Source organism: Ammospiza nelsoni, chromosome 29 (assembly GCF_027579445.1).
Source record: "Ammospiza nelsoni isolate bAmmNel1 chromosome 29, bAmmNel1.pri, whole genome shotgun sequence".
NCBI lineage: Eukaryota > Metazoa > Chordata > Aves > Passeriformes > Passerellidae > Ammospiza > Ammospiza nelsoni.
Window position 1 is genome coordinate 1736956 of NC_080661.1, and position 26700 is coordinate 1763655.

Below are 26700 nucleotides of genomic sequence, written 5' to 3' on the forward strand. Positions count from 1 at the left end.
TCTTCACCCCTGCATTGCCAGGGACTTTGTGGGATAAGGGAGCTCTGCTCTGGCTATGGAGGGAGGTCCAAGTTCCACCACTGGAGTGGGAACCACAACTCACTATGTTTGTGTCTTTTGGGGGGTGTGGAACTGGTGTCACTCAGAGGCACAGAAAATTTCTCTTCATGGCAAACAGGCCCCAGTTGAACAGGACACCATTTCATAACAATCACAATCCTCCCTCAGATATGTGCAACATCCCAGCAGCATCTGATGAGTCCACCATTCACAGGTGATTTCCATACTAAAATTAATTTCAAACAAAAGAACAATTAAGTTATTGTATCAGGATGCTTGTCCTGGAGTGGGTGCAAAACAGCTCCAACAATTCCTGATTTGCAAAGCTGTCAGTGGTGGATGGATATGGGAGGTCAGGCTGCTCTTGGTGTTGAGGAAATGCTGAAAGCAGCCTGACTCATTTCATCTCCTCCTGTCCTGGCTGATGTCTCCTCTTTCCCCTTCCACCCATTGGCTTTTGTCTCCCCCCAGCCCCCTGTGACGAGCCTGGCTCTGTGTTCTCCATCCCCTCCTCGCTGGCACAGCCAGGCTGGGATGAGGAGCCCCTCAGCCTTCCCTGCTCCGGGATGGACAAGCCCAGCTCCTTCAGCCTCTGCTCACAGCCCAAGGGCTCCAGCCCCACCTTGGAGGCCCTTCCCAGACCCTGCTCCAGCTGCCAGACATCTTTCCTGCCATGGGCAACCCAATCCAGGCCACAGTGACCTGGATAATCCATGTCCTTGATGTCCTGGTCACACAGCCCTAACCCCTTGTCCCCATGTCAGGCTCTTGGGTGGATCCTGTGGAACATCCTTTGGTGGACTCTGTGGCTCCAGGTGGGTTGGGGGGATCCCGGGGGACAGGGACCCTGCGGGGCATGAACAGCATTGGACTTGTTGGGAGAAACTGTGAGGGGGAGCTGGGGCAGAGTGACCAACCCGGTGACCTCACACAGCCCTGCCAGGATGTCACACAGCCCCTCTGGGATGTCACAGCCTGCTCTGTGATATCACAGCCCATTCTCCAATGTCACACAGCTGATCTCTGATGGTTGGTCACAGCTGGTCACAGCCAACTCTGTGATGTCACAGTCTGCTCTGTGATGTCAGACATCTGCCCTCTGATGTCACAGCTGGTTCTGTGATGTCACAGGGGCAGTATATGATGTCATAGCTGCTCAAACACCTCACATAACCCACTCTGTGATGTCATAGCCTCATCTGTGACCTCATGTTACCAGATGATAAATTGTCTCCACCAGCTGAGCTGACACCTGGACCTTGTTCTCCAAAACCCCAGGCTTATGGAAGCCACACAATGCCCATTGTGTGAGAAGGGGAACTGGAAGTTCAGCAGCCTCAGTGTCCTGCCAGCTCAGCCAGGCCCTCTGGAACATTGGGGTCCATGACTACCAGGGACCACCAGAGAGACCCCAAGACAGAACAACACATGGGTGAAGGGGAGGCGAAATAGGTGAATGATTTTAGGGAAACCATTATCATATTTATGTTTAGTCTGGGACAATCAATGAATATGTGCGCAATATACAGAATATAAAGAGAAACTTTCCTTTACTCAGCCTGCAGGGCTTTGGGAGGAGCTGTCCCCCGTGCATCCCCCTGAATAAATAATGCTGCTTTTTAATGCTGCATTGGTGTAAAGGAGTTCTCTATTTTACTGAATTTTTGGTAACACTCCCACTGCCAAGGCAAGTTCTGTCTGCTGCTGTTCACAAACAGAGAAGGGCTGGTGGCAGATGTGGGGCTTGGAGGTTGCCTGGGGCACAGTGACCATGAAATAATTAAGTTTTCAATGTTCTGGAAAAGAAGCGGGGGCAGCAACAAAACTTCTACAATGGAATTAGGAAGAGCAGACTTTGGCCTGTTTAGGATGATGATTTTGGGAGTACCAAATCAGGTCCTGATTTTTTTTAAGGAAAACATCCCTTAAAAACAAAGAGGTCCAGGAAGGATGGACACACTTCAAGGAAGTAATCTTAAGGGGGAAGGAGCAGCCTGTCTCAATGTGGCAAAAGATGAGCTAGTGCGGAAAATTACTGGCCTGGCTGGCCATGGAGATTTTGTGAGAACTCAAGGGTAACAAGAGGAGCATCAACTTTGGAGAGAAGGTCAAGCAGCTTAGGAAATGTTTAAGGATGTTGTGAAGTCGTGCAGAAAAAAAGTCAAGAGGTGAAAGCTCAATTAGAGTTTAACCTGACCACTTCTGTGAAAAAAAATAGACAATGTTTCCACAATTAAATTAATAGCAAAACATGGGGTAAGGAAAACCTCTACTCTTTATTGGATGCAGTGGGGAATAGAGTAACTAAAGATAAGGAGAAGGCAGAGCTACTTAACATCTCGTTTCTCTCAATTTTCGATATTAGGGCAGGCTGTCCTCAGGACAAGTGCTCTGCTGAGCTGGTAGATGGGCACATGGAGCAGAACAGCCCCTGGAATCCAGGAGGAAGGAGCTGGTGACCTGCTTAGCCACTCAGATGCTCACAGCTGTGTGGGATCAGATGGGATCCATCCCAGGGGGATGAGGGAGCTGGTGGATGAGCTCCCCAAGCTGCTCTCCATCATTTACCATCAGTGCTGGCTCACCAGGGAGGTCCCAGAGGACTGGAGGTGCCAGTGTGAGCCCATCCCCAAGAAGGGCTGAAAGGAGGAGCTGGGGAACTCCAGGCCTGTCAGCCTGACCTGGGTGCCCAGCAAGGTTATGGAACAGATCACCCTGAGTGCCATCACAGGGCACCCACAGGATGGCCGAGGGGTCAGAGCCAGCCAGCGTGGATTCCAATGTCTGCATGGAATGGTCTGGATGAGAGGATTGTGTCCAATATCAGCAAATCTGCAGATGACACCAAACTGGGTGTGAGTTTGGATCTGATAGAGGATGGAAGTAGGAGGGCTCTGCACAGGGCCCTGGACAGGCTGGATCCAGGGCCCAAATCCAACAAGGTGAGGTTTAACAAGTCCAAGTGCCAGGTCCTGCAATTTGGCCACAACAACCCCTGCAGCGCTACAGGCTGGGGACAGAGTGGCTGGAGAGCAGCCAGGCAGAAAAGGACCTGCAGGGACTGATGGACAGCAGGCTGGACATGAGCCAGCAGTGTGCCCAGGTGGGCAAGAAGGCCAATGGCTCCTGGCCTGGATCAGGAATGGTGTGGCCAGCAGGAGCAGGGCAGGGATTCTTTCCCTGTGCTGGGCACTGGTTGGGCAGCACCTCGAGTGCTGTGTCTAGTTCTGGGTCCCCTGGGGTGGGGAATTAGAAGAAATTTGTATCAGGAAGAGTAAAGAAAGCCAAGGTGAAGCAAGGGAAATGCTCAGGGCATTTTGGGAGTGGCTGCCAGGAAGCCCTGGCTCTGAGCAACAGCGTCTGCAGTGGGACAGGAAACTCCCAGCTGATGGGAGCAAACTTTCTGGCTGACTGCAGAGGCCAGGACAAAGCTGAGTGGTTTCCCTGCTGTCCCCCAGCCCTTGCTGGCCCCAGGGGCTGATGGCATTTGTGCTCCCTCAGGTTCATGTCCCCACAGCAACAGCATGGTTGTGCTGCCCCTGCTGTGTGCAATGCAAACAGGGGCTGCTGAGCCAGTGCTGCCGTGTCTGTGCCTGCAAGGATGGGGCACCTGTGTGAGCTGGGGGAGAGGCCAGGGCTGCAGAGGGGGGATGTTGTTGGCAGCTCCATCAGGATGCTCTGGGATGCTGCCCTAAGCTGTGCAGGGCACTGGGGATGGATCAGCCCCTGCTCTGCTGCTCCTTCCCGTCTGCCCCAGGGCCCTTGCAGAGCCCCAGCTGTTGCTGCCCGCAGCTGCCATGGCAACCCTCAGGACAAAGAGGTGCCAGGGCTGTTCCAGGTACAATTGCAGTGACACTCGTTGGTGCCACCAGGTGCCATGGCAACAGCCACGGGGACTGGTCCTTGGTTTGGTGCCATGGCAACCAATGCCCGGAGCCGTTGTGATGGTTGGTGGCCATGGAAAGCTGCCCTGGCCCCGTGCTCAGGGCTGGTGTCAGTGCCCAGAGCCAGAGGGGATCCCTTGCTGGGGGCTGTGCCATGGCCACCTGCCCTGTGCCGCGCTGGCCGCTCAGGCACCAGGAACCAGCAGCCACCGGCACTGCCAGGGCCAAAGGCCAGGTCAGCCAGACAGAAAGGGGCAGGGCTGGGCACTGTTTCCATGGCAACCGGCACTGGGGGGACACCTGGGTCACCTGGCCTGGCAGTTTCCATGGAAACCCCTGGCAGGGACTGAGGGCACAGCCCCTGGCACTGAGACACTGCTGGGCCGGGTGCTGAGCACAGGGCTGGGCACGCAGAGATGGTTTTGCTCTTGCTGAGCTGCAGCACAGCCAAGGCCTGTCCTGCCCCTCGTCCAGCCACGCTGGGGAGGCGCTGGGGCTGCGGGGGAGCTGGGCAGGGGACACAGCCAGGACAGGGGACCCCAACTGACCCCCGGCATAGCCCAGACCAGAGCACATCATGCTCAGGGTGTAAAGGGGGGAACAGGGAGGAAGGGGGGAATTTTGGAGGGAGGGCTTTTGCCTTCCCAGGGAACATTTAGGCAAGAGGGGGCCCTGTTTCACCCGTGGGCAGGGTCACTACCAAAGACACAGACACCAACTTAAGGAATTGTGTCATTTATATCATGCACAGCTGCAGAGATTTACAAAAGGATATGCTCAGCAAAGCACATCATCATTAGCAAAGAATTACAAAAGAAGCTCAGCAATACATCATAACCCATCATTACATTTTGATGACCAATCCCTTGGTGAAACACTAGAGGGTGTTTGTGGCAGACAAAGATTCTGGCTGATTATAAACGTACACCTTACAGACATCAGTAGTACTTTAGTGACACCGTTCTTCATTCTTATTTTTTTAATCTCATTCGAGTTAGGAACAAGAATTCTGTTGTCCCTGGAGCTGGCACCTTTTTAATTCCAGAATAATGCCCCCAGGCCCTTTGCTGTTCAGCTTTCCCATGCTGTCTGTGGCTAACAAGGCTTGGGGGGCCCTTTCCCCTCTGGCTGGAAGGGGCCGGGTCCCAGTCCCTGAGGGGCACCCAGGCTCCTGGATGGAATTCCTGTGCAAGTCCCCCAGTGTCACAGCAGCTTTCCCATGGAGCCGGGTGGATCAGAGCATGTTGCAAAGGGGCCCTTGGGGCAAACAGGGAGATCTGGTCTGGCAGGATGTGTAAAACCATATCCTGGCAGATCTACTTGTTCTCACACAGAATCCTTGGCTGCAGGGACACATTCCCATTGTTCCTGCCCAGGTTTCAGGACTCAGAGTTGTCTTTCCTAGGAGCTGTTCCTTCAGCTGCCTCGGGAGGGCCTTTTGGCCTCTGGACCCACACTCTGGCTCCATTATTAGGGCTGCTGCCCCCAAACCCTTTATCTCCACAAATGGTGGTGACTGGAGGTGGATCTCCTGTTTTCACAATCGTTCTTAAAATTGCAAAATCAGTAATTGTGCTACCCTGTCATGGGGTTGAACAATCCAATCTTGTTTGTTATTGTTTACAGAATTACTGTAATTTCTCCTTGATATTCTGCATCATTTCCTCCTGACATGACAGGAACACTTTGCAAGGCCAAGCTCCAAGGGAGCAGTTACCAAATCAAAGTGTCCTGGAGGAATCTGAATTCCTGTTTCAGGATTGATAGCTCTCATTTGCTTTGAATTTTTCCTAATGAATTCCAATGCATGAAGGCCCAGCCCTGCAGCCTCTGGGCTGGCCCTGCCAGGGGCCATCACAGCCAGAACAATTTCCCAGGCAGCCCAAGTCTCACTGCCCATGGCTGGATTTGCAAACTGGGGGCAGCCGTGCACAGCCAGGGGGTTTCCATTTCCCCTGTGGGCCATTGTGAAGGGCATGGAGCACATCTGGGAGATGGGTTCTCCATGGGCAAAGGTTCCCATCTCCTCATTTTTCCAACTGCTCTTTTAACAACCCCTTCACCCTTTCAACCAATCCTGCAGCTTGTGCATAATCTGGTACATGAAAAACCCTGCAGGCAAAATCACTGTATTTTTCACAGGAACAGACAAAGCACTCTGCATCACAGTATCAGCAAACCCTGCAAAAATAGCCAATTTCCTCCCTTTCTCCCTTTTTCATTGTATACAATCTCAAAAAGTTGACCACTGACATTAGGGCCCTGGCGAATCCTGTTCTGTAGAGTATTTAGTGTTACATCCCTGAGCAGCCAAAGCTACCAAATTAGTATTGTCAGCACTATTTCACATTATTATATAATTTTATACATAGATAGTGATATAGAAATATAGATAGATACAGACATAAATAAATATATATAAATAGATATATTGAAGTCTTATTATACTATAAATACATATATAATTATTATGTATATAGATATTTCACTTGCACAAATGCATCTGAGCTCAAGACTAAAACCTTCTTCTCTTGCTCCATGTGGGAGCATTCCAACCATAACTGTTTCTTCTGATGGTGCTGTTTCCTATGTACTCTTTCCTTTTCCATGTGCAATTACTGGATGCATTTGAAGCCATCCAGGGGTGCAGCTTCTTTTACCCGACTGCCCCACTACTCCCACAGGGCTCCAACCTCAGACCACTCCACAGTCAGGGAACTCCAGGGAAGGGCTTCCCAGCTGGGTATTTCTGATGGGACTGATTCCTCACATTTACACTGAACAAGTGACATTTTATTGGGATCTGGCCAGACTGTGCCAGTTTTGTTTTACCAGTGGCCAAAGTCAGCACCAAAGACACAGACTCCAACTGAAGGAATCAGTGTCATTTCCTGCAGCTCAGAGCAGCAAAGAATCACAAAAGGAGCAGCTCAGCAATGCACCCAACCATCCCCACCAAAGATTGCCTGCAGTGATTAAGAAAGATCCAGCAGCATTTACCCTCAGCCTTTACCATCCCCGAGACCCACAGAGCAGCTGGGGAAGCTGTCACAGCCAAGGGCTGCAGAGCCACTCCTGGGCACTGGGAATTCCTGCAGGTGCCTCCAGCCCCAGGTGAGGCTCCAACCCCGCTGGGAGAGGGCCCAGCTCTGACAGTGCTGAATGAACAAACTGACAGCACTGCTAGTGTGGCAACATCTGCTTTCATCCTCCTCTTGGGTCCCTCCCAAAGCCTGGCCAGGGCTCAAGGAGGAACCAAGGGAGCTGACTTTGACCATACAGCCCCAAACAAGGCCAGATGTCAGATTTCATGGCCTTGTCTGGCTTCTAAATACACAAAGGTCAATCCATGTTTCACTAAGGAGTGGCTACATCTATCACAGTGCTAATGACCATGCATATTTCATTAGGGAGCAGATACAAAGATAACCTTTGGTTGGAAGGTTCATCCAGAGGCCACCTTTGGCTCAGGGCCTGCTGTCCAGGCCTCACTCAGGGCTGGTGTCCAGGCCTTGGCACTTCAGGGACGTGGTTTAGTGCTGGGCTTGGCACTGCTGGGTGAGCGGCTGCACTGGGTGAGCTCAGAGGGCTTTTCCAACAGAAAGGATTCTGTGATTCCATGATTATATCCACTGCATTCAGCTGGGTCTATTTTAGCAGCATTACTTTGCTCCAAAAGCTCCCTCTTGCCCAGCTCCTGTGGCCTGAGGCTTCAGCTCCTTCAGCTCCTTGTGCTGAGCTGCTCATGCTGAACGCAATGACTCGGAGAGAAGAACACAGTCCATGCAATTCCTTCTGGGACACGGAGAGGGGAGGCTGTGCAAACAGGAGCATTGTTTGCTGTGGCCTCTCTCTGCCCTTCACGCCTTTCAGCGCTTTGAACCAGCCAAGAGCTTTCTCCAAGAGTGCAATGGAGCAGCTGTTCCTGCTCCCGGGCCTGGCTCTCTCCAGTCTCTGCCCTTGCCTGGTTCTTTCCCTCTTGCTGTGCCCTCTGTTCCCACAGGGCTCGCTGGCTGCTGCCCAGGACTGTGGCACTGGCACAGATCCAGTGCTCCAGAGCCTCCTTTCTGTGCCCTTGCAGCTGCCTGGGCACAGCAGCCTTTTCCATCTGGAAGCTCCCCATGGACAGGGAGTGCCCAGCTCCGTTCCTTGCACAGCCTCCAGGAGCCCAGGGCTGCCATCTCCAGTCCCTGCTGGCACTGGGGGCTCCCAGGTGCCTCAGGCTGCTGTGACACCGCTGCACATGGGAGGGAAGAGGGGCAGAGGCTGTGCTGACAGTCAGCTCCATGTGCTGCTGCTGCTGCTGCTGCTGCTGTGGAGTCATTTGTGCAGCCCTGGCCCAGAGTCAGGGATCAGATCCTGCCAGTCTCTTCCAGCCCTGGCTGCTCAGAGTTTGGGCCTTGGAGCCTCAGGTGGCCAAAGGCAGCTGCTGCTGGTCCCTCTGTGTGTGCCCGTGTTCAGCAGTGCTGCTCCATCAGTCTGTGCCGAGCAACGGGGAAAAGCCTCAGCCCTGCAGGGCCAGGAGCTGCCGGGCTCTGCCTGAGCAGCTCAGTCAGCAGGAAGGGAGCTGCTCCACACGGGAACCAGGAGCAAAGAACATTCCTTTTGTAGGACATGTTTTCTATTTAGAGGGGAAAAAAAGGAAAAAGGAAAAAAATAGGTAAATTGTAAAAGATAAGAATAAAATCCAAGTGTTAGTGAAAAAACCAAAACATAAATGCAAAGATACATTCTTTGCATTAAGAGGTAAATGATCTTTTTCAACAGAGAACTCAGTCCTTTACATTGTAAATGTGCTGATGGCATGGATTCATCTTACTGACCTCAGCAGCCTCTTAAAAGATTTTGGGCTTTGTTCCCAACACTGGTATTTGAAATTGTGCTCGAAGCAAGAGGAAATTGCTTTGTGCCCTTCCAGCTCCAAGCAGGACTGGGAATGGAAACTCTGTCAAAGCCCAAATCCTTTAGAAGATGATCTTCCTTCTCACCCTGCGAATGAGCTGCACATTCCCTTTGAAACTGCCAGGAGTTTCTTAGAGTCACAAAGTCCCACTTACAGCTTTTTGCTCTGGTTTGGAAGTGCAGAAGGGCAATTCTCCATCCACCTGCTCCAGACTGCACTGCCTCAGGAGCACGGCCCACTCGCCAGCTTTGGCCCACTCGTGGCACTGCTAGAGGAGGAACAAAGTGCAACTGCACAATTCCAGCCAATCAAGAAGGAAGAATGGGACACACAAAACACCCTGTACAGATCCAGGCGTTCAGCCGGGACTGTGGAGAGTTTGGGTCCTTGCCAGTTGGATGTGTGTCCCCAGCTGCAATCTCTGGGCCTGCAGCAGAGTCTCACTCACCTGCCAAAGCAGAAAGCTCAGGCGCTGTGCTCACAACGGGCTCGTCTGATGCAGAGCTGTCAGAGCAATGTGAGGGCAGAGCCAGCCCAGCTGGGCCCAGGGCTGAGCCCAGCAGAGCCCTGGCAGAGCCCAGAGCAGCCTCAGCACCCGCAGAGCCCGGCTGCAAGGAGAGAAAGCAGAATGTGCCCGTCAGCTGAGGGCTCCTGTGCCCTTTTCCAAGGCCTGCGGTGCCTAGGCCATGCTGGCTGTGCCCAGAGCTGTGCCCAGAGCTGCCCATCCCTGCTGCCTTTGGCAGCAGAGCAGGAAGGCAGCACATGTGCTCAGCCTGCAGCCAGCCAGGGCACATCCAGCCCTCAGCAGCTGCCCAGAGCAGGATGCTCCTGTGCTCGCTGCCAGCTCCCAAAAGCTCTGATCCCACCCTGCCAAGCACACAGGGACCCACCTCACACCAGCCACGGCTGCAAGAAAAGCTGCTCCTAAACCATGGCCTCAGCCTTCTCCAAGGGCATGGCCCATCCACGCCACAGCTGCTCCCCAGCACTTCCCCATCCACACTGGACCACCTCGAATGCTTCCTCTGGAATAACAAACAACACAATATTGAAAAGAGTTTAGAGACAAAAAGGGAAAAAAAGAAAAACGGTAATAACTCTTATCTCTGTCAGGCCATTGAGGAAGGCCCAACCCTTACATGGTAGGGAAAAACCCAGCCATGGCTGTGAGAAACCCACACTTTCTGTCTTCCCCCCTGCACTGCCCCCCAAAATCACAGTGACCCCAAAGCAAACAAGGGCAGTGGAGCAGCCCAGCCCTTCCTTGCCTGCACAGCAAAGCAGCTGTGCACAGGTTCTGGAGCCCCACCTCTGCTCCCACCATGGGGTTTGTTTGTGTCGGGCTGGCTGCACCAGCCCCAGCCCGGGGCACGGTGGGTGCTGGGGGCTGTTGGCAGGGTCAGGAGCCCACTCCCATTTCGTACCCACCCCAGCCCATGCCCCAGCCCTGCCAAAAGCAGCAGGGCAGCCACTGAAGAATGAGTTGCATCTGCCCCAGCAAAGGGGGAGCCTTTGGTTCCCCGCCATGCTGGGCAATGCCCAAATCTGGCAGAATTTCCCTGGGTGGGGACTCACCTGCAAATTCCCTGTGGAGTTTGGCTTTGAAGAAGGTGCCAGAATCAAAGTCCATCACCTTCAGCCTCCCGCGGCCAGGCTGAGGAAGAGCTTGTCATTACTGATGTCACCCTTGCTGTCTCCAGCAGCAGCAGCAGCAGCAGCAGCAGCATCCCCACCCGGTACAGCTTCTCCAGGGGCTTCTTCTCCTTCCCTGGGGGCAGACCAGGCTCTCAGCTTTCAGGGAACCAGGACAAGCAAAACCAGCTGGGATGGTGGCCACCAGTGCTGGGCAGAGCAGCTCAGCTCCAGCACAAGGGCTGCGTGTTCCCATCCCATGGCCCCGGTGCAGTGACACAGGCAGCACAAAAAGGGCTGGGTTCCTTTGCTTCTGACTGCCAAGGCATATGTGGAGTAGGAACTTACCAGGGCTCTGGATCAAAGTGTGCCTGTGGCTCTCTCCCTTCTTCTATGGCAGAGGAATATCCCACATCCAAGGATCACAGAACAGGTCTTCCAGTGTGGGTCTGTCCAAAGAGTTCACGGATAAACACCACCTGATCAGGTCTTTGCACTCTGGGGAGAGAAAGCAGAAACTGAAGGTCAGCCAGAGCAGGCTCCTGTCTGCTTTGCCCCACTATTCCCATTCCCCGGCCATGCTGGATGTGCTCAGAGCTGGGCCTAAACTTTCCCATCAATTCCCTTTTTTGGAGGAGAGCAGGACATGTGCCACCTCCTCAGCAGCTGCCAGAGCGGGATGCCCACGAGCCCGCTGCTGGCTCCCAGCACTGGGATTCCCCCCGTGCCCAGAGAAGAGGATCCACCTTGAGAGAGCCTTTGTGGCAGCGGGAGCTGGCCCCAGCTGAGGTTCTGGCCCCTCCTGAAAGGGTGCTCCCCGCAGACCATCTGGTGCAGCAGGATGCCCAGGGACCAGACTGTTGCTGGCTCACCATGGTACCAGCCAAAGTCGTTCCATTCCGGGGGGCTGTAGGACAGTGTTCCTATGGAATACAGATGGAGTTCATCAGGGGGATGCTGCTGCTCCCAGAGCCTGGCCCCAGCATCCCTGCACCTGCAGGGGCTGCATCAGGGGCACACAGGGTGACCACTGCCCTCTCGCCAGCACCTGGGACTTGTGCACAAAGTTAGGGTTGGAAAAGAAGCCTCTGGTGCTGGAAGAGGGGAGCCCTGGCTAAGCCCGACCATGACATGCAAAGGAAAAACCCACTCCATGCTGGGGAAAAAACCTGCCCATATCCTCCCTGCCTGCATTGCCCCAAAAATATTATGAAGCCAAGGGAAACAGGGCGAGTGGAGCAGTCCAAGCCCTTCCTCTCGTCTGCACACCAAAGTGGCTGGGGCACAGGTTCCGCCCTCCCTCTCTGCTACCCCCACCCACGGGGGTTTGGTCGGGCTGGCTGCCCCAGCCCTGTCCCAGTCCTGGGCAGAGTGGCTGGCAGAGGCTGCCAGCAGGGCTGGAAGATGGCTGCCCACCCAGCCCGGCTCTAAAGTAACTCAGCTGAAGATTCAGTGCCCTGACTGGCAGCAAAAGGGAGAATCCCCGCTGCCACAGCCAGCTTGGGCTGGGAGATGTTGGGCCATGAGATGTCAGCAGCAGGAGCACAGCCCTGGGTAGGCTCACCTGCAAAGTGAGTGTAGACTGTGTCCTGCAGGTAGGTGCCACAGCCAAAGTCAATCAGTTTGGCCTGCCCGGTGTCCAGGTCAACCAGGATGTTCCCTGGTTTGATGTCCCTGTGCAGGACCCCGCAGCTGGTGCAGTGCCGCACAGCCTCCAGCACCTGGTGGAACAGCCCCCGCGCCTCCTCCTCGGGCAGGAACCGCCGTGCCCGAATGAAACGCTGCAGGTCCTGACACTGCTCTGGCCGCTCCAGCACCATCACGATGCAGTTGGGGAGCTCGAGCCACTCCAGCAGCTGGACCACACCGGGGAAGCCAGTGGACACCTTGGCCAGCAGCACAACCTCCAGGGGTGCGCTGGTGCCGTCGGGCTGCGGAAGGAGCACGACGCCGTCAGTGGGGCTGATGCCGTGCCAGGCCTGGGGAAGCCCTCAGCCAGCCCGGGATGCTCTGCGCCCTGCGCTGGCCCCACGCCCACTCTCCCTCGGGGCGTCCTGGCGGCTCCCACCCTGCCGGGCCTCGGCTCATCCCCGGCCGGCAGCCCCGGCTGCTGGCCCCGCTCACTCACCAGCTCGCCCCAGTGCCGGACGCGGTTCCGTGGCACCCTTTTGATGGCCACCTGCAAGCCAAGGGCAGCAGCGGGGTGAGCTCGCTGCCCGCACTGCGAGCCCCATCCTCCGCCCTCCGCCCTCCTCCTCCTCCATCCCCTCCTCCTGCGCCCGCCGCCGGCCCCGCCGCTCACCGGGGCGCCGTCCGAGAGCCGCGTGGCCGCGAAGACTCTTCCGAAGCCGCCGCGCCCCAGCAGCGATCCCAGCCGGTGCCGCTCCTGCAGGGCCTCCTGCGCCGTCCCTGCGGGCGGGACGCGGCGGTCAGCGCTCGGCCCGGGGCCAGCAACGGCCCCCGAGAGCCCCTCACCCGCCCCGGGCCGGCCATGCCCAGGCGTTCGCTCCCGGGAACGCGGCACGGGAGGCTCGGGGCCGGCGGCCGCGTTGCCGAGCGACGGAGCTCGGGCCGGGGAAGCCGCAGCGCAGGCGGCGGGAGCGGCCGCGCCGCCTGTGTGCTCCGCAGGCCCCGGGAGGAGCCGGGGCCGGCGCCGGGGCTGTGGCCGGGGGCGGGGCCGAGGTCGGGTCCGGGGCCGGGCTCGGGCCAGGCGGAGGCAAACGGGGAGGATGCCGCCCCAGCCCCAGGCACTGATGCCCGCCCAGCAGCGCCACCGCCAGTACACCCAGAGCCGGGCGGAGGCGAGACCGCGGCGGGACGGCCGGGGCCGGGCACGGGGCAGCCCCGCCTGGGGCCGGGGGCGGGCCGGGGGCATGGCCCGGCCCTGCAGGGGGGAGGGAGGAGGGGAGAGGAGAGGGACGCCGGGCAAGGGACCCCGAGAGAAGGGTGCCCGACAGCGGAAAAGGGAGAGAAAGAGAAAGAAGAAGAGAAAGAAAAAGAGAAATAGAAAGAGTGTTTAAAACTATCTGTTTGCTGCTGCTGCTGCCGCTGCTGCTGCCGCTGCTGCTGCCGCTGCTGCAACTGAAGCACCGGGGCCGTTCGTCCCCGTGTCCGTTCCCCGCTCGCCCCACGAGCCCCACGTTCGAGCCCCGCGCGCCCCGGGGACAGCCCCTCCGTCTGCCCAAACACGGGAACTTTTCAGCCTTGAGCCCGGATGCAGAGCCCTGACTCCTGCACTCTGGCACAGCGATCCCCCCCCCCGCTCACTGCTGGGCGTTGTCCTTGCTGAGGGTCAAACACTGTCGGGGCACCTTCCCTTGGGGTAGGATTCCTACCTGAGCCCAGCACTGCACTTACATCTCCAGTGTTGCTTTGCAGTAAAAACAGGGGAAGGAAAACTGTGTGTGGCTCATGGTATTTTAGTGTCTAAAAATCACTACGTCATCAATCTTAGAGATGAGATGCATCTGGAATTACTGGGATGCAACATGAAAATGGGGAGCATAGAAATAGGTAAGGGAAAACATCTTAGATTGTTTCTTTCATTTTCATTTTACTTCTGGAAAGCTGTTTCAGTTTTCCAGGAATCTTCTCCTGTCTGTTCTCCCCAAGAACCTCTCATGGAGAACGAGGTCAAGTTTCTGTTGCAAGATTTTCCATCAGGGTATTATGCCACATGTGAAGTTTTCATTGTGACTGTTCTGGTTTAGGGCAAATTTTGGGAGGAAATCTCCAAAAGGGGTCCATCTAGAAAGCAAGTTCAAGCGTCCCCTCCCCGACTAGTTCAGGAAAAGACTTCCCTTGAGAAAAGTGAAAAACCCCAGTTTGTTTAACAAGTAAAGTATTCACAAGCATGAAAAATGAATAATATTAAATAAAACCTCTGACAGTGCTGAAGAGATGGCACATTCAGAAAGTCCTTTTTGTGGGTTGTAGTTGGCTCCCTCGGTCTCTTCTAAGTCCCTCTGGTTCTGGAATGCAGCATCCCAGAGCTCAGGGGGCCACAGGTGTGAGCTGCTGCCAGTGTTTGTCTGGGTTTTCAGTCCAGAGCAGGTTTAAACAATTCCAAGAAAAAGGAAAGTCACAGTCCAAGGAACTTCCCTGCTCCAGCTAGCTAAAAAACAATTGCTAGACATGGGCTGTGAAGGCATCAGGAAGTTTCCAAGTCTGAGCACTGGCGGTCTCAGCTAACACCAGAGCTGGATGGTGCTGGAGCCAGAACCTGCAGATTTCCAAATTTTGGCTTTCTGTGCCAGCAAATCGCTGGACTTGGGCTGTGCCAGCACTAGGAAGTTTTCAGATCTGGACACTGGCACTGCCAGCAAACACCAGATCTAGGTGATGTCGTTGCCAGTGATAGAAATCTGCTGGATTTGTGCTCTGCTGGCACTGAGAAATTTCCAAATCTGGGTTCTGGTTACATGAAACACAAGATGTGGGTGGAGCCAGACCCAGTAGCAGGAAGCTGCCATGGGTTTTGGATTTCTGTGCCAGCAAATTGCTGCACTTGGGCTGTGCCAGAATAGGGAAATTTCCAGATCTGGGCACTGGCAGTGGCAGCAAACAGCCCATTTCAGGCTCCAGGCTCCAGGAAGGACTGGGTCTGAATGCCTTCCTCTTTGTCTTCCTTCTTTCCTTCCTTATTTCTTGGGATCCTGCGGCCAGCAAACTCCAGATTGTGCAGTGCTGGCAAGGGGAAATTGACAGGTTTTAGCTTACTTTGCCAGCAAATTCTGGACATGGGTGGTGCCAGAAGAGGGAAATTGCCAGATGTGGGCACTGGCAGTGCCAGCGCACACCAGATCTGGGTGGGGAATGTGCCAGCACCAGGAAATTGCCAAATGCTAACTTTCAGTGCCAGCATATTGCTGGAATTATGCTGTGCAGGAAACCTGAAAAATTCTGGATCTGGGCACTTGTGGTGTCAGCAAACACAAGACTGGGTTGCTGTAGGTACCAGGTATTTGCAAGGTTTTGGCTTTCTTTGCCAGAAATTACTAGACTTGGGCTGTGCTGGCACCGGGAAATTCCCGCATCTGGGCACTGGTGGTGCCAGCAAACACCAGATCTTGGCATTGCCAATGACAGTAGCAGGGAATTGCCACATTTTGGCTTTCTTTACCAGAAAATGGCTGGACTTGGCTCTGCCAGAACAGGGAAATATCCAGATGTGAGCACTGGCAGTGGCAGCAAACACCAGGTCTGGGTGCCTGTATTGGCATCAGGAGATTGCCGGATTTTGGCTTTCTGTGCCAGCAAATTGCTGGACTTGGGCTGTGCCAGGACTGGGAAATTTCAAGATCGGGGTGCTTGTGCAGCAAACACCAGATCTGGGTGGTGCTGGTGGCAGCACTGGGAAGCTGCTGGGATCTGGCTTTCTTTGCCAGAAAACTGCTGCATTTAGGTTTTGCTGGCACTGAGAAATTTCCAGATGCTAATTTTCTGTGCCAGCAAACTGCTGGAATTAGGCTGTGCAGGCATCTGAAACATTCCCAATCTGGGTACTGGGGGTGTCAGCAAACCCGAGATCGGGTTGCTGTAGGTACCAGGTCTTTGCTTGGTTTTGGATTTCTTTGCCAGCAAATTGCTGGACTTGGGCTGTACCAGAATAGGGAAATATCAAGATCTGGGAACTGGCAGTGCCAGCAAACACCACATTTCAGGAAGGATTGGATCTGGACCCGTTCCCTCCCTGCCTCCCTCCTTTAGCAAGGTGCCAGAGTGGCTGGACAGCAGCCAGGCAGAAAGGGACCTGCAGGGACTGAGGGACAGCAGGCTGGACATGAGCCAGCAGTGTGCCCAGGTGGGCAAGGAGGCCAATGGCTCCTGGCCTGCATCAGGAATGGTGTGGCCAGCAGGAGCAGGGCAAGGATTCTTTCCCTGTGCTCAGCACTGCTTGGGCAGCACCTTGAGTGCTGTGTCCAGTTCTGGGCCCCCAATTTAGGACATGGAGGGGCTGGAGCGTGTCCAGAGAAGGGTAGCAAGGCTGGGGAGGGGTCTGGAGCACAAGTCCTGTGAGGAGCAGCTGAGGGAGCTGGGGTTGTTTATCCTGGAGGAGAGGAGGCCCAGGGGAGACAAGGCGGTTTCAGGGCACAGGGTAGACTTGATGATCTCCAAGATCTTTTCCAACCTTGCTAATTCTGGGATTCTCTGAAAGAATACTTGGAGCAGTTGCAGGAGGAGCTCTAGGCCTCCTCTTCAGAAGCTCCAGCAGCCCAGGTCCCTCAGCTTCTCCTGCCAGCCCCAAAGCCCATCCTGTCAGTCCTGCAGAGCCTCTGCAGCTCCTCCTCACTGCCCAGAACAGGGAGCCCCAGAGGCAGACACAGCAGCCCAGATGTGCCCCCCTGCCCTGGGGTGCCTCTGGCAAGGGAGCAGCACCAGGCACTGCAGCAGCCTGCAGACAATTGATCTGAAGGCCAAAGCTCCTTAGCTCCTTCTGAAAGAGCAGGAACAGTTCCTCATTCCAGTGTGGTGGAATGCTGGGCACCAGAGCTCCAGGTGAGGACTGGACACAAGTTTGCTTCCACTGAGTGCTGTGATGGGTTCTGCAGGAGCTCTGGGCTCCTGTGCTTGCCAGGCACAATGAGGAGAGAAGGAGCCAAGTGCACTGATGTGGGAAATGGATTTGTAGAAAGTTTTTAGAGCCTAATAGAAGGCCCACAAAGTATGAATCTGTATATAAATCTTGAGACAAGAAATGCTAACTTTAAAATTTCCATGGAATAGGACAGATATTGTTGAGAGAGAAATGCAGCTGGAAAAAAGTTTCAAAAGATGGCCTTGCAAATAAGATTTTGGAAAAACAGAGCTATGAAAGATGCATTGTAGTGGGACCCACAAAGAGTAGTTTTAAATAATTGGCTTTAAGGCATCTACAACATGGCATGGCAAAAGGCTGATAGACCAAGAAACGCTTATAATGTATTATAATTAGGAAGTAGTTGGCTTCTGATTGTGATGGCGCGTATTATAACATCTGTATTGTCTCACCCTTCTCATGAGACTGAAAATGGAACAGAAGTTTTTAAAACACCTTTCAGTTGCCCCATCTCTAGGTCAAGAAAAGAGTATTATCCAACACACTGACACACCTTTGCCTCAAGCATAGCCCAGCCTGGACCAAACACACTGAAAGGTTTCCCCTCTGGCCCATGTCTTGAAACATCAGGTATGCTGTTTGACAATTCAGGTTGGTTTGGTGTCAAGGAGTTTCTCTCAGAAATACTGGGTTTGTCTTCCTCTGTGCCTTCTCCTCAGCAGCCTTGTGGATGCTCCTGTGTGAAGCCATCTGTCTCACACAGTTTGAGACAACTTCAAACAGGATATTGTGCAAGAAGTCGTCTCCTCTAAAGGGTTCCAACAACCCCTTTCCAGCAATAGGGAATTATTACTGATAGATGAAAGTGGAAAACCCCCAACAGTTTATTATCAAACAGAATCCCCCCATGACACGCGTTCCAAGAAGGCGCCGGGGTCTCTCTCGGAAGAACAGGAGCTGTCACGGAGCAGTTCCAGCAGCTGATGGAAGCTCGGGGACTCATCCGGTGTCGGCTTTCTCCCACGGCAGAGCTCCATGGAGCGGGCAGGGCAGTGAAGCAGCTGGGCTGGAGCCCCTCGCTGCCTTGTCTCCCCGGCGTGGCTCAGCTCACAGACTCTCGGGCTGGGAGCGGGGCCGCTCCGCTCCTGCCGGCACCGTGTCCCTGGGCTTGGACAAACAGTTTCCTGCCAGGAGAGCCCTGCACACTGCTCCACAGATCTTTCATAAAGGCCCAAACCAACTCCAAACACTCTGTCTGCAGCAGCTTTGCACAAAGGGCTGCAGCAATCCAGGACAGCTGCAAGTGAGTGTCGGAAGGCTCTTGTCTTGTTCCTGTCAGCAGAATTCTTGATGATCTGATGCAATTTTATTCAGATGTAACATGAGAGCTGTTTTTTTTTTTTTTGTTAAAATATTTCATGATGAGTAACAAGCCTTGGATGCATGAGGTACAGGACTGACATGCCAAAGCATGAGCATATCCTCCAAAGTGGCCAGTTTAATTGCCCATTTTATTACTCTTGTATTTACTCCACACTAATAAGGAAAACCAAGCTTTGCTTGGAGGCAAAACAGGCATGGGATACACTACAGTCCCTCGCAGGCTCAGCAGGGCTGGCAGTGACACAGCAGGCAGTCTGCTACATTGTGAACCACTACAGAGCTGCATTCCAATCTGGTTTAAGTAGCATGGTATTATTAAGAGCTCCTTTTCTGCATGAGACATAAAAAAGAGATCCCAAATGATCTTCATGCAAGCATGCAGTAAAGAACTGCTCCTGCTATCCTAACAAAGCGTTTGCTCTGGCAATTACACTCTTCACATTCATCTTTTGATGCAGACACTTCAGGTTTTTCCCCCACACCCCTGCAAGGCTGGCAGTCGCTGTTTCCCATTTCCTGTTCTTCCCTAGAGATGGTGCAGTGGCTGCTTTGAAACAAAAAGCCCTGGGATCTGGGCAGCTTGAAGGAGCATGAAATGCTAATTAAGTGCTCATATTGGTAATACCCAGGCCTGCACTGTCCAGTCCTCTGCAGCAGCAGCAGCAGGACCATGCATCATTCCTGTTGGTGGATGTTCATGTTTCTGATGTGCAAGAGCAATGACTTTGAGGAGGGACAAAAATGCCCCTATTCAAACAGTGGGTGTGCAAGGAGATGTGAAGTTTCACAGCCTTTTCCAGGATATTTTAGAAAGATCTAAGAGAATATTGTGGCATGGAGTAGGTCCCTAATTTTGTCTCCAGAGGAATCCCCAAAGGGCACATTGACTCTGCTGCTGATGGCAACCCCAGAAGCTCATGGACCAATTTTCCCTGCAATGTGCCACCCTGCCTGGGCTTTACTAGGCTAGGATAGACCCAGAGCTAAGCAAACACATGCAGCCAGGTGACATTGTGTGACATCAGAAGCTGGCAACCGTGAGGACTTTGCTGTCGAAAGGTTTAAGTTTGCACCGGGCCCAGAAGTGTTTTTCCCTAAGGTAAATCACATTGAAATGTGAAGTTTAAAAGCTTCAAATTACTATGAAAGGAAACTGCAGAATAATTTCTGGAAGGGCAGCATTGTCAATGATCATGCAGCCTACCAACAGCTGGAGCTAAATCCAGATTTGCTTCTTCCAGCTGTGTAGGAATTCATTCCACTGGCAAGCACTGGTCCCTGGGAACAAATGATCCCCTAGCTCTGGGCTGAATGGCAGCCAGGATGCAGTGCAGATTTGAGGAACCCTTGCCACTTGTTATTGGCCTCCCAGGGCACTCATCCTTCTGCAAACAAGGTGCAAACAACACAGCTGCACTGCTGTCCCGGGTAAATATACATACAGGTGACTTTGCCAAAGCAGTGCATCATTTCCCAGTGAAATCCATGACCTCGTCTTACCTATGGAATTGTGATTGAAGACACCTGTGAGCCAGATCTGTGGGAGATTGCAAAGGAGCAAAGCTTTGGGATTTGGGCACACTTCTCTTGGTTTCTTTGCTCAGGCCTTTAGTGAGCACAGAACACACCTAGGTAGGAAACCTTTGACTAGACAGGATCTTTTGGATCCATTGTCCCCCAAACATGTCAATGTGTGGCCCTGTTACAATGACAAGTTTAAAACGGCAGCACAAATGACACAATGAAAAAATGGCCAAAGAGGAAGAGGAGAGGCCCAATGAGGAAAGGATGTGGTGAGACACTGGCACACTGAGTGAGCTGCACTCCCATAATCTCTAGGCTAGCAGGTCCTGGTCTCACATTCTCCTCTTGGTTTATTTAAATGTTACTTATTTTTTACTTTTTTTTCATCATCAAAATAAAATATATACAATTAAAAGTGTGTCATCAAATTTTAAAGATACAATCAAAACACAGTAATTCAATCTACATCTAAAGATCAGAACATATGTACAGCTGTAACTATGAAGCCTAATGCATCAATCCTATTCTTCAAACACTCTCCATACAGGCGGCAGCTTCTTCCTGAGCTTGGAGGAAAGAGAGCTCTTCTGGACGGGAGGCGAGGACTTTGTGGGTGAGGGAACATCAGAAGTGTCCAGAGAAAACTTTTCGGTAAGACTGTAACCAGTCAGATCTGCAAAATGGAGACACAAAGTTTAACAGAGGCCTCCATGCAAACCTAAAGCATCTGAAGCTCCCCATTTCCTGGGACACATTTCCTGGAAATGTCCAAACAGCTGCACAGGGAAACATGCTCCTGCTGGCAGACACTGAGGCAGGCCAGGGCAAACCCTGAGCCACTTGCCCAGAGCTGGCACAGGCACAGCCAGGCCTCTGGGCTGCCCTGGGACAGCAGGGAGCCCAGAGCCCTGTGCTCCCCAGGAATGGCTCAGCTGCACATGCACCCTCCTGCTCCTCTGCCTGCCCCACAGCTCAGCAGCCCCACAGCTCCAGGGGCACTGGCAGCAGCACAGCTCATCGCAGGGGCACGTGCAGGGCACAGCTGTTCCCTGGCAATGTGCACAGCCTCTCTGGGCTGCCACAAGACCCTTCCTCCCAGCAGAGATTGGCCCAGCTCCCCCCTCACCTCTGTGTGAGGCTGAGCCATGATTGCCTTCACCTTGTCCTCCGTCTGGAGCTGCTTCAGGCCCCCCATGCCATGACTAGGAAGAACAATGGAGAGAGTAGGGGCAGATGCACACCACAGAGACCTGCAGCAGGATTGAGGCTCTTTTCACCCATGTATCCCAAAATCTGCAGAACTCTGGAAAACAACAAATGCAGGTAAAACATGTTGTGGGCTGTGAAGTTGCAGAATATCCAGCAATGCAGCCTATTTCTTCTGTGGGGCTTGGCAATGGATCCATCTGAATGTTTTACCCCATTGCAAAGCTGAGGAAAGGGTGGCAGGCAGTTTAGCCAGGCTGTCCTGTTCTAGAGAGTGTCTCTTGGGAACTATCAGGCCCAGCACCAACATTTAAGGCAGCATTTGCTTCAGCTGTCCCATGGCTGTCAGCCTGTGGAGGTGCCTGTAGAGTGATTCATCTTCTCAAGGCTAACATGGAACATCAGTTTGCATAGAAAGTAGAGCTCTAAGCCAGGACAGTCATACAAGACTCCTTTGGCAGGAGCTGCACCTGCTGTGCAGGCTGTGCCACACCCAGCAGATTGTCCCCCATGTGCTCCACGCCCCAGCAAGGACCCTCCTCATTTCCCAAGTCAGTGGCATCATGAGGAGACATGGTTTTCCCAGGGCCTCTGTGGTTAGCACTGTGAAATACCAAACACTGCTCACAGCTGCAATTGCAATTGCCCCTCTGCCCACAAAAGCACAAGGCTCTATCCTCAGCATTTGCAGGCACTTTCACTTCCCCATCAGTCACCACATCTAGGAAAATCTGACAGACTGGGAGAACTCCAGGAAGCAGCAGGAAACTGAGTCAGAGGAGCTTTAGTCTGGATATCAGGAAAAAGGGTTTTTCACCCAGAGGGTGGTTGGGCACTGGAACAGGCTGCCCAGGGCAGTGGTCACAGCACCAAGCCTGACAGGGCTGAAGGAGCATTTGGAGAAAAATCTCAGGCACTTGGTGTGACCCTTGGGCTGTTCTGGGCAAGGCCAGGAGCTGGACTCCATGGTCCTGATGGGCCCATTCAACTCCCCATATTCTACACTTCTGTGATTCTGAGAACTGATGGGCTGCAGGAGGGCAGAAATAGGTGACGAGAGGACAGAAGTGAGGTTGGTTGGAGAATCAAGTCACTGAGTTCATAGAAGATGCAGGATATAGGACCCTTCCCTCCAACCATTCCCATTCTCTGTCTCATCCCTTCTCCCTCCCACACACATGAAGGCGAAGAATATCACTAAAAGAAGAAGAACCTACTTGACTCCCATGTCCATGAGAGCAGTCATTGCTCGTGCAGGAGTCACATTCTCCACCAGGATCCCCAGGGTCTGACTGGCTGCTTTCTGAACAAATTCTGGGGAGCTGGACACCATCTGGAGAAGGACCCGAGCAACCTCATCCACCTCAGAGTCCATGTCTTTCTTCAAGGTCACAGAGAGCTCTCCCAGAGTGACAATGGCAGAGCAGGACACCTTGGAACGGAGGTTGGTCACCTGGGGAAGCCATGAGGGGAAACATAAGAATCACCTGGAAAAGAAAACCAGTTGCCTTCAACAGAAGTCCCAGGAAATGACAACACATCCCACTGTGTCCAGAGGAACACACAAGTACAAGAATAGCAGGAGAGCACAAGCACAGAAAGGCGCTTACTCTGGCACCAATTTCTGGCTTCTATGCCAGGAAACAGAAAACACAGGCTCAGGTCTACAGAATAATTTGCAGCGTTGAATTATAGCTTGGGCAGAGACTGGAACACTGGCAAATAACATCATTAGTGTCTTAGTTTCTGCATTTGCACATTGCATTATGAAGGCACCACAGTCAAAGATGAATGTCAGATACCCAACCTGCCAGTAAATACAGCTGCATGTACCTACAGATCCTACAGCCAGCTGACAGACATTAGAAATGTCAGGTCTAAAACCAGAAATGAAGGCAGACCCTGAGCACACATGGAGATGAACAAGCACATACCTACTCTACACACCGTGTATGAAGTATGGGGGACAACTCAGAACAATGTTCTCACCTCGCTGGTAACTGCCAAGCAAACTTCACCAAGTCTTCAAAGCAGGACCTCTGAATGGGACCCAGCCAGGTGTTGGATGGTGAAGAGTCCCTTCTCGTTCAGCTCCCTGAAAGGCAGAAGATTGATTTTTCTCTCCACCAAGGCAGCACCCTCTGAAATGACCAGGCTGGCAGCTCAGATGAACAATGGGAGGTGCTTTTCAAGGAGTGCTTAATGAAATCGTGGAACGCGTTACCCCAGGATGCTGTGGCTGTCAAAAGCATTCACAATCCCAAGAAGCAAAGAGAGGGGTTTTAGAGTGGCTATTTGAGAAGACAGCCTTTCTGAAACCTCTGGCACATGAGGCCCCTCTGTCACTGCTTCCTAGAGGCTGTGAGACCGGGCCATGCTGCTGTTTGTTGTCACCTCCCTGTACCTGTCCCTGAGACACAGTGCCACCGGGCTGTTATTGGGGCATTTTCCTTCTTTGCCAGCCCCAGCAGGCATTCAGCAGGGAGAGTCTGCACTGCCACTCTGGAGCTGAGTTTCCACTCTATGATCTCGGCCTCTCTGTCACCCTCTCCACTCGCCGTCACACATTCCCCAAAAATGCAGCAGGATATCTGCTGGCACCACCTCAGCCTGCAGGAAGGCCAAGTGCACAGCTTTCTTTCATCCCAGCATGGAAATATAAAAACTGTAGGATCACATCACACAGAGGGCCAGGAGCTTTTTATTTTGGCTGCAAGTGTCCACAGGGCTTTGGGGAAGAGGAGAAGAAGAGTGTTTTGCAGCAAGCAACCCGGCTGCTCAGGCAGGATGGTAGGAAAAGTGTCTGGAAGCTGCTTTTTAGGACTTTGGTTGTTCTGCTGAAGCTTCTGACAGAGCTAATGGGCAGATCCCAGAGCTGGGGAGAGTTCCTGGGAAATTTGTCCTTGGATATGTCTACGAATGCTCTCCCAGCCATGAACTGCCATCTGTGTCCTGTCCATATGTTATTGCCTTGACTGTTGAGTGTCTGAGGTGCCTCTTGAGGCTGCCATGGACCTCCTTCACCAAGGAATGCATTGTGATACAACATCCCTTCCTGCTTCTATTTGGGCATTGACAGAGTCTGGACCACTCTGGCTTGAGCTTGGGCTCTGGCCAAGCAAGATTGCTGATGAGAGCAGCTCAAGGTCCTCAGCTCTTCCCCGCTACTGGGACAGACAGACATGGCCATGGGGACAGAATGGAGCTGCCCCATCTGCCAGGTCACTAAGAAGGATGTGAATTCTTCTCTGCCCTGTCACCACCAATTCTGCCTGGGCTGCATCCTGCAGTGGGAAAAGAGAAATCCAGCATGCCCACTCTGCAGAAGAATGATAGAAGCTGTCAGGTTTTCTGAGTAGGATGAACAGGACTACATACAATGTGCCATCAGCTCCCCCAAACAATTGCTAGAGTCCAGCAGGGAGAGAGCCTGGCCACCTTGCTGAAAGCAGCCCCCAAGACCCTGTGATGGCTGCTCCATCTTCCCCACAGGGAGCACTGTCCCCAGCTGAGCAGGGGCTGCAGGACCAGAGCCTGTGGATGGCCTCCTGCCCAAGGTATGGGCTGAATTTTTCAAATAACAATGTCATCTGCTGGCCCAAAGGTGGCCCTGGCTGCAGCAGAAGCTGGAGGGAATATGCCAGCACCAGAGATGGCTGGTTAAGGAATTCACAGAGCAGCATCCTGCACGCCCTCTGTGCCTGTGGTCAAGTTGCCAACTCTTGGTGCCAGTACTGCAGCTTCTCCTCTGTAGCAGTCTGAATTGCTGCTAGCATAGTCCAGGGTAAAGAAGCAAAAAGGACCTTTGCATGATCTCCACAGATGTTTTATTCAGCTGTGCAGGGAGATGTTCAGCTCCCAGCACCCACACACAGAGGGTCTCACTTTGTCTCCACAGGGGCCTGGGGGCTGACCCTGATCTCGGGGCAGTACAAAGATGAGGGGGCCAATCAGGGAATAGGGAAGGTGTGGCTCAGGAACACAGGAACAGACATAGGAACAGGGCAAGGAGCCAATGGGGTCTAACAGCTTTTTGAGGGGAGCTTCTTGTGTCTCCCTAGACCAGGGAATGCCCCCCCAGGGTCTCCACAATTCCTCCTGTTTTATATTATTAGGAAAGCTTCTCTGAAGGATCAACTGAATCAACACAAAATGACAAAAACCATCAAAAGCGCTCCTAGGACAATTGTTCAAAATTCAAACAATTCTGAGTTCCCAATGTGCCAACAGATTTCTTGGAGTGTCTTAGATCTGGCAGGAGGGATGCAGAGTTTTCTTAGCACAGTTTATCAGGAAACTGAGTCACGCATACTGAACCTCTGGTCCATGGCCTCCTCAGTGCCATGGTGCAGCAAGGAGGCCCAGAGGCTGCTGTGCTCTGGGCCTGTCAGGGATGAGCACAGCGGCTCTGTGGCCAGTGTCAGCTCCAGCTCCAGCAGCTCACAAGAGGAGGCTCCTTCCAGAAGCTCTGCTGGCTCAGTGTGGCAGACCAGCAGAGCCCACTGGAAGCCCCCCTCCATTGCAGCCACCCCCAGCTGCACCCATCATCACTGCAGAGCAGGAGCTGCCCCAGAGGAGCTGCGGCAGGAGCTCGTGGCAGTGGCAGGTCCCTGTGCCCAGGGCAGAGCCACAGAACCTCTGCTCCTGCCTGGGACAGGGGCTGCTCACCCTGGTGTCCCACCGAGAGCAGGGATCCTGGGCCCCAAACTCTGCCCAGCCCTGCAAAAGGCCACCCCGCCAGCAGTGCCAGCAAGGCTCCTGCAGCCATTCAGCCAAATCAGAGGAAACAAATGTCTCTGTAGCTGACACAGTCTCTGCACACAGCTTTCTCCCCCTTCTCCTGGTGCCTTTCCCTGACTCCAGGAAGAGCTGCAGGAAATGCTGTGTGAGCCATGATGATGGAAGAGCTACTGATAAAAACAGTGGGGTGATGCTTTCAGGGGAGTCATGAATGGAAGATTGACCAACTTTCCAGCCAATGGTGTGCCGAAAGTTTCCATTCTTGAAAAAATTGACTGCAATAAATTAGTAAAAAGAAAGATATGGAAACTAGTTAAATCTCCCAAGGCTGCTGGCTTTCCTCAGGCCCCATGGTCTATGTATTGCTAGACTCACTTCATTTAGGCAGAATATTAACTGCCCTGACTTGCTGGAGACAGACCACAAGGTCTCATCTGTGGTGAGCAGTCACTAAAATTAGCTCAGCAGAGGCATCTTCAGCTGTCCAAGTGTAGCAGAAATACATATTCTTACCTTCATGGCTGTGTGGCAGCAGCTGCTGGTGTGGGTTTGTCAGCGTTGCTTCATGGATTACCCCTGGGAAGGAATTGTGTGCACAGGCACAGTGTGATGGCTTCAATCTCCTCTAATTACTCCAATCGGATGATGGCCAGAACTTTTAGGCAAAAAGCATCATGACAGAATAATTTACAATATTCTCCAAACTACTCCTGTGGTTTTGATTTTCTTACTGATTAGGTTCAGTGTCTGGCCTCAAGAAATCAGTCCAGAAAGAACAGGCAAACCTCAGCTTGCAATTTAGGGTGCAAGTCTTTAATCTGCCATTTTTG

At 53.2% G+C, this 26700-nt stretch overlaps 1 protein-coding gene across 1 annotated transcript; it reads right to left on the minus strand.

The window, feature by feature from the left end:
• Positions 1-10870: 10870 nt before the first annotated feature.
• On the minus strand, positions 10871-25650 carry LOC132085199 (serine/threonine-protein kinase pim-2-like). Its single transcript, XM_059490568.1, has 8 exons — positions 25448-25650; positions 21051-21126; positions 15985-16077; positions 12782-13363; positions 12608-12658; positions 12044-12410; positions 11226-11402; positions 10871-10977 (listed from the first exon to the last, which is right to left on the minus strand). Exons 1-8 carry the CDS (start codon positions 25648-25650, stop codon positions 10871-10873), a joined length of 1656 nt encoding a protein of 551 aa, XP_059346551.1.
• Positions 25651-26700: the final 1050 nt, after the last annotated feature.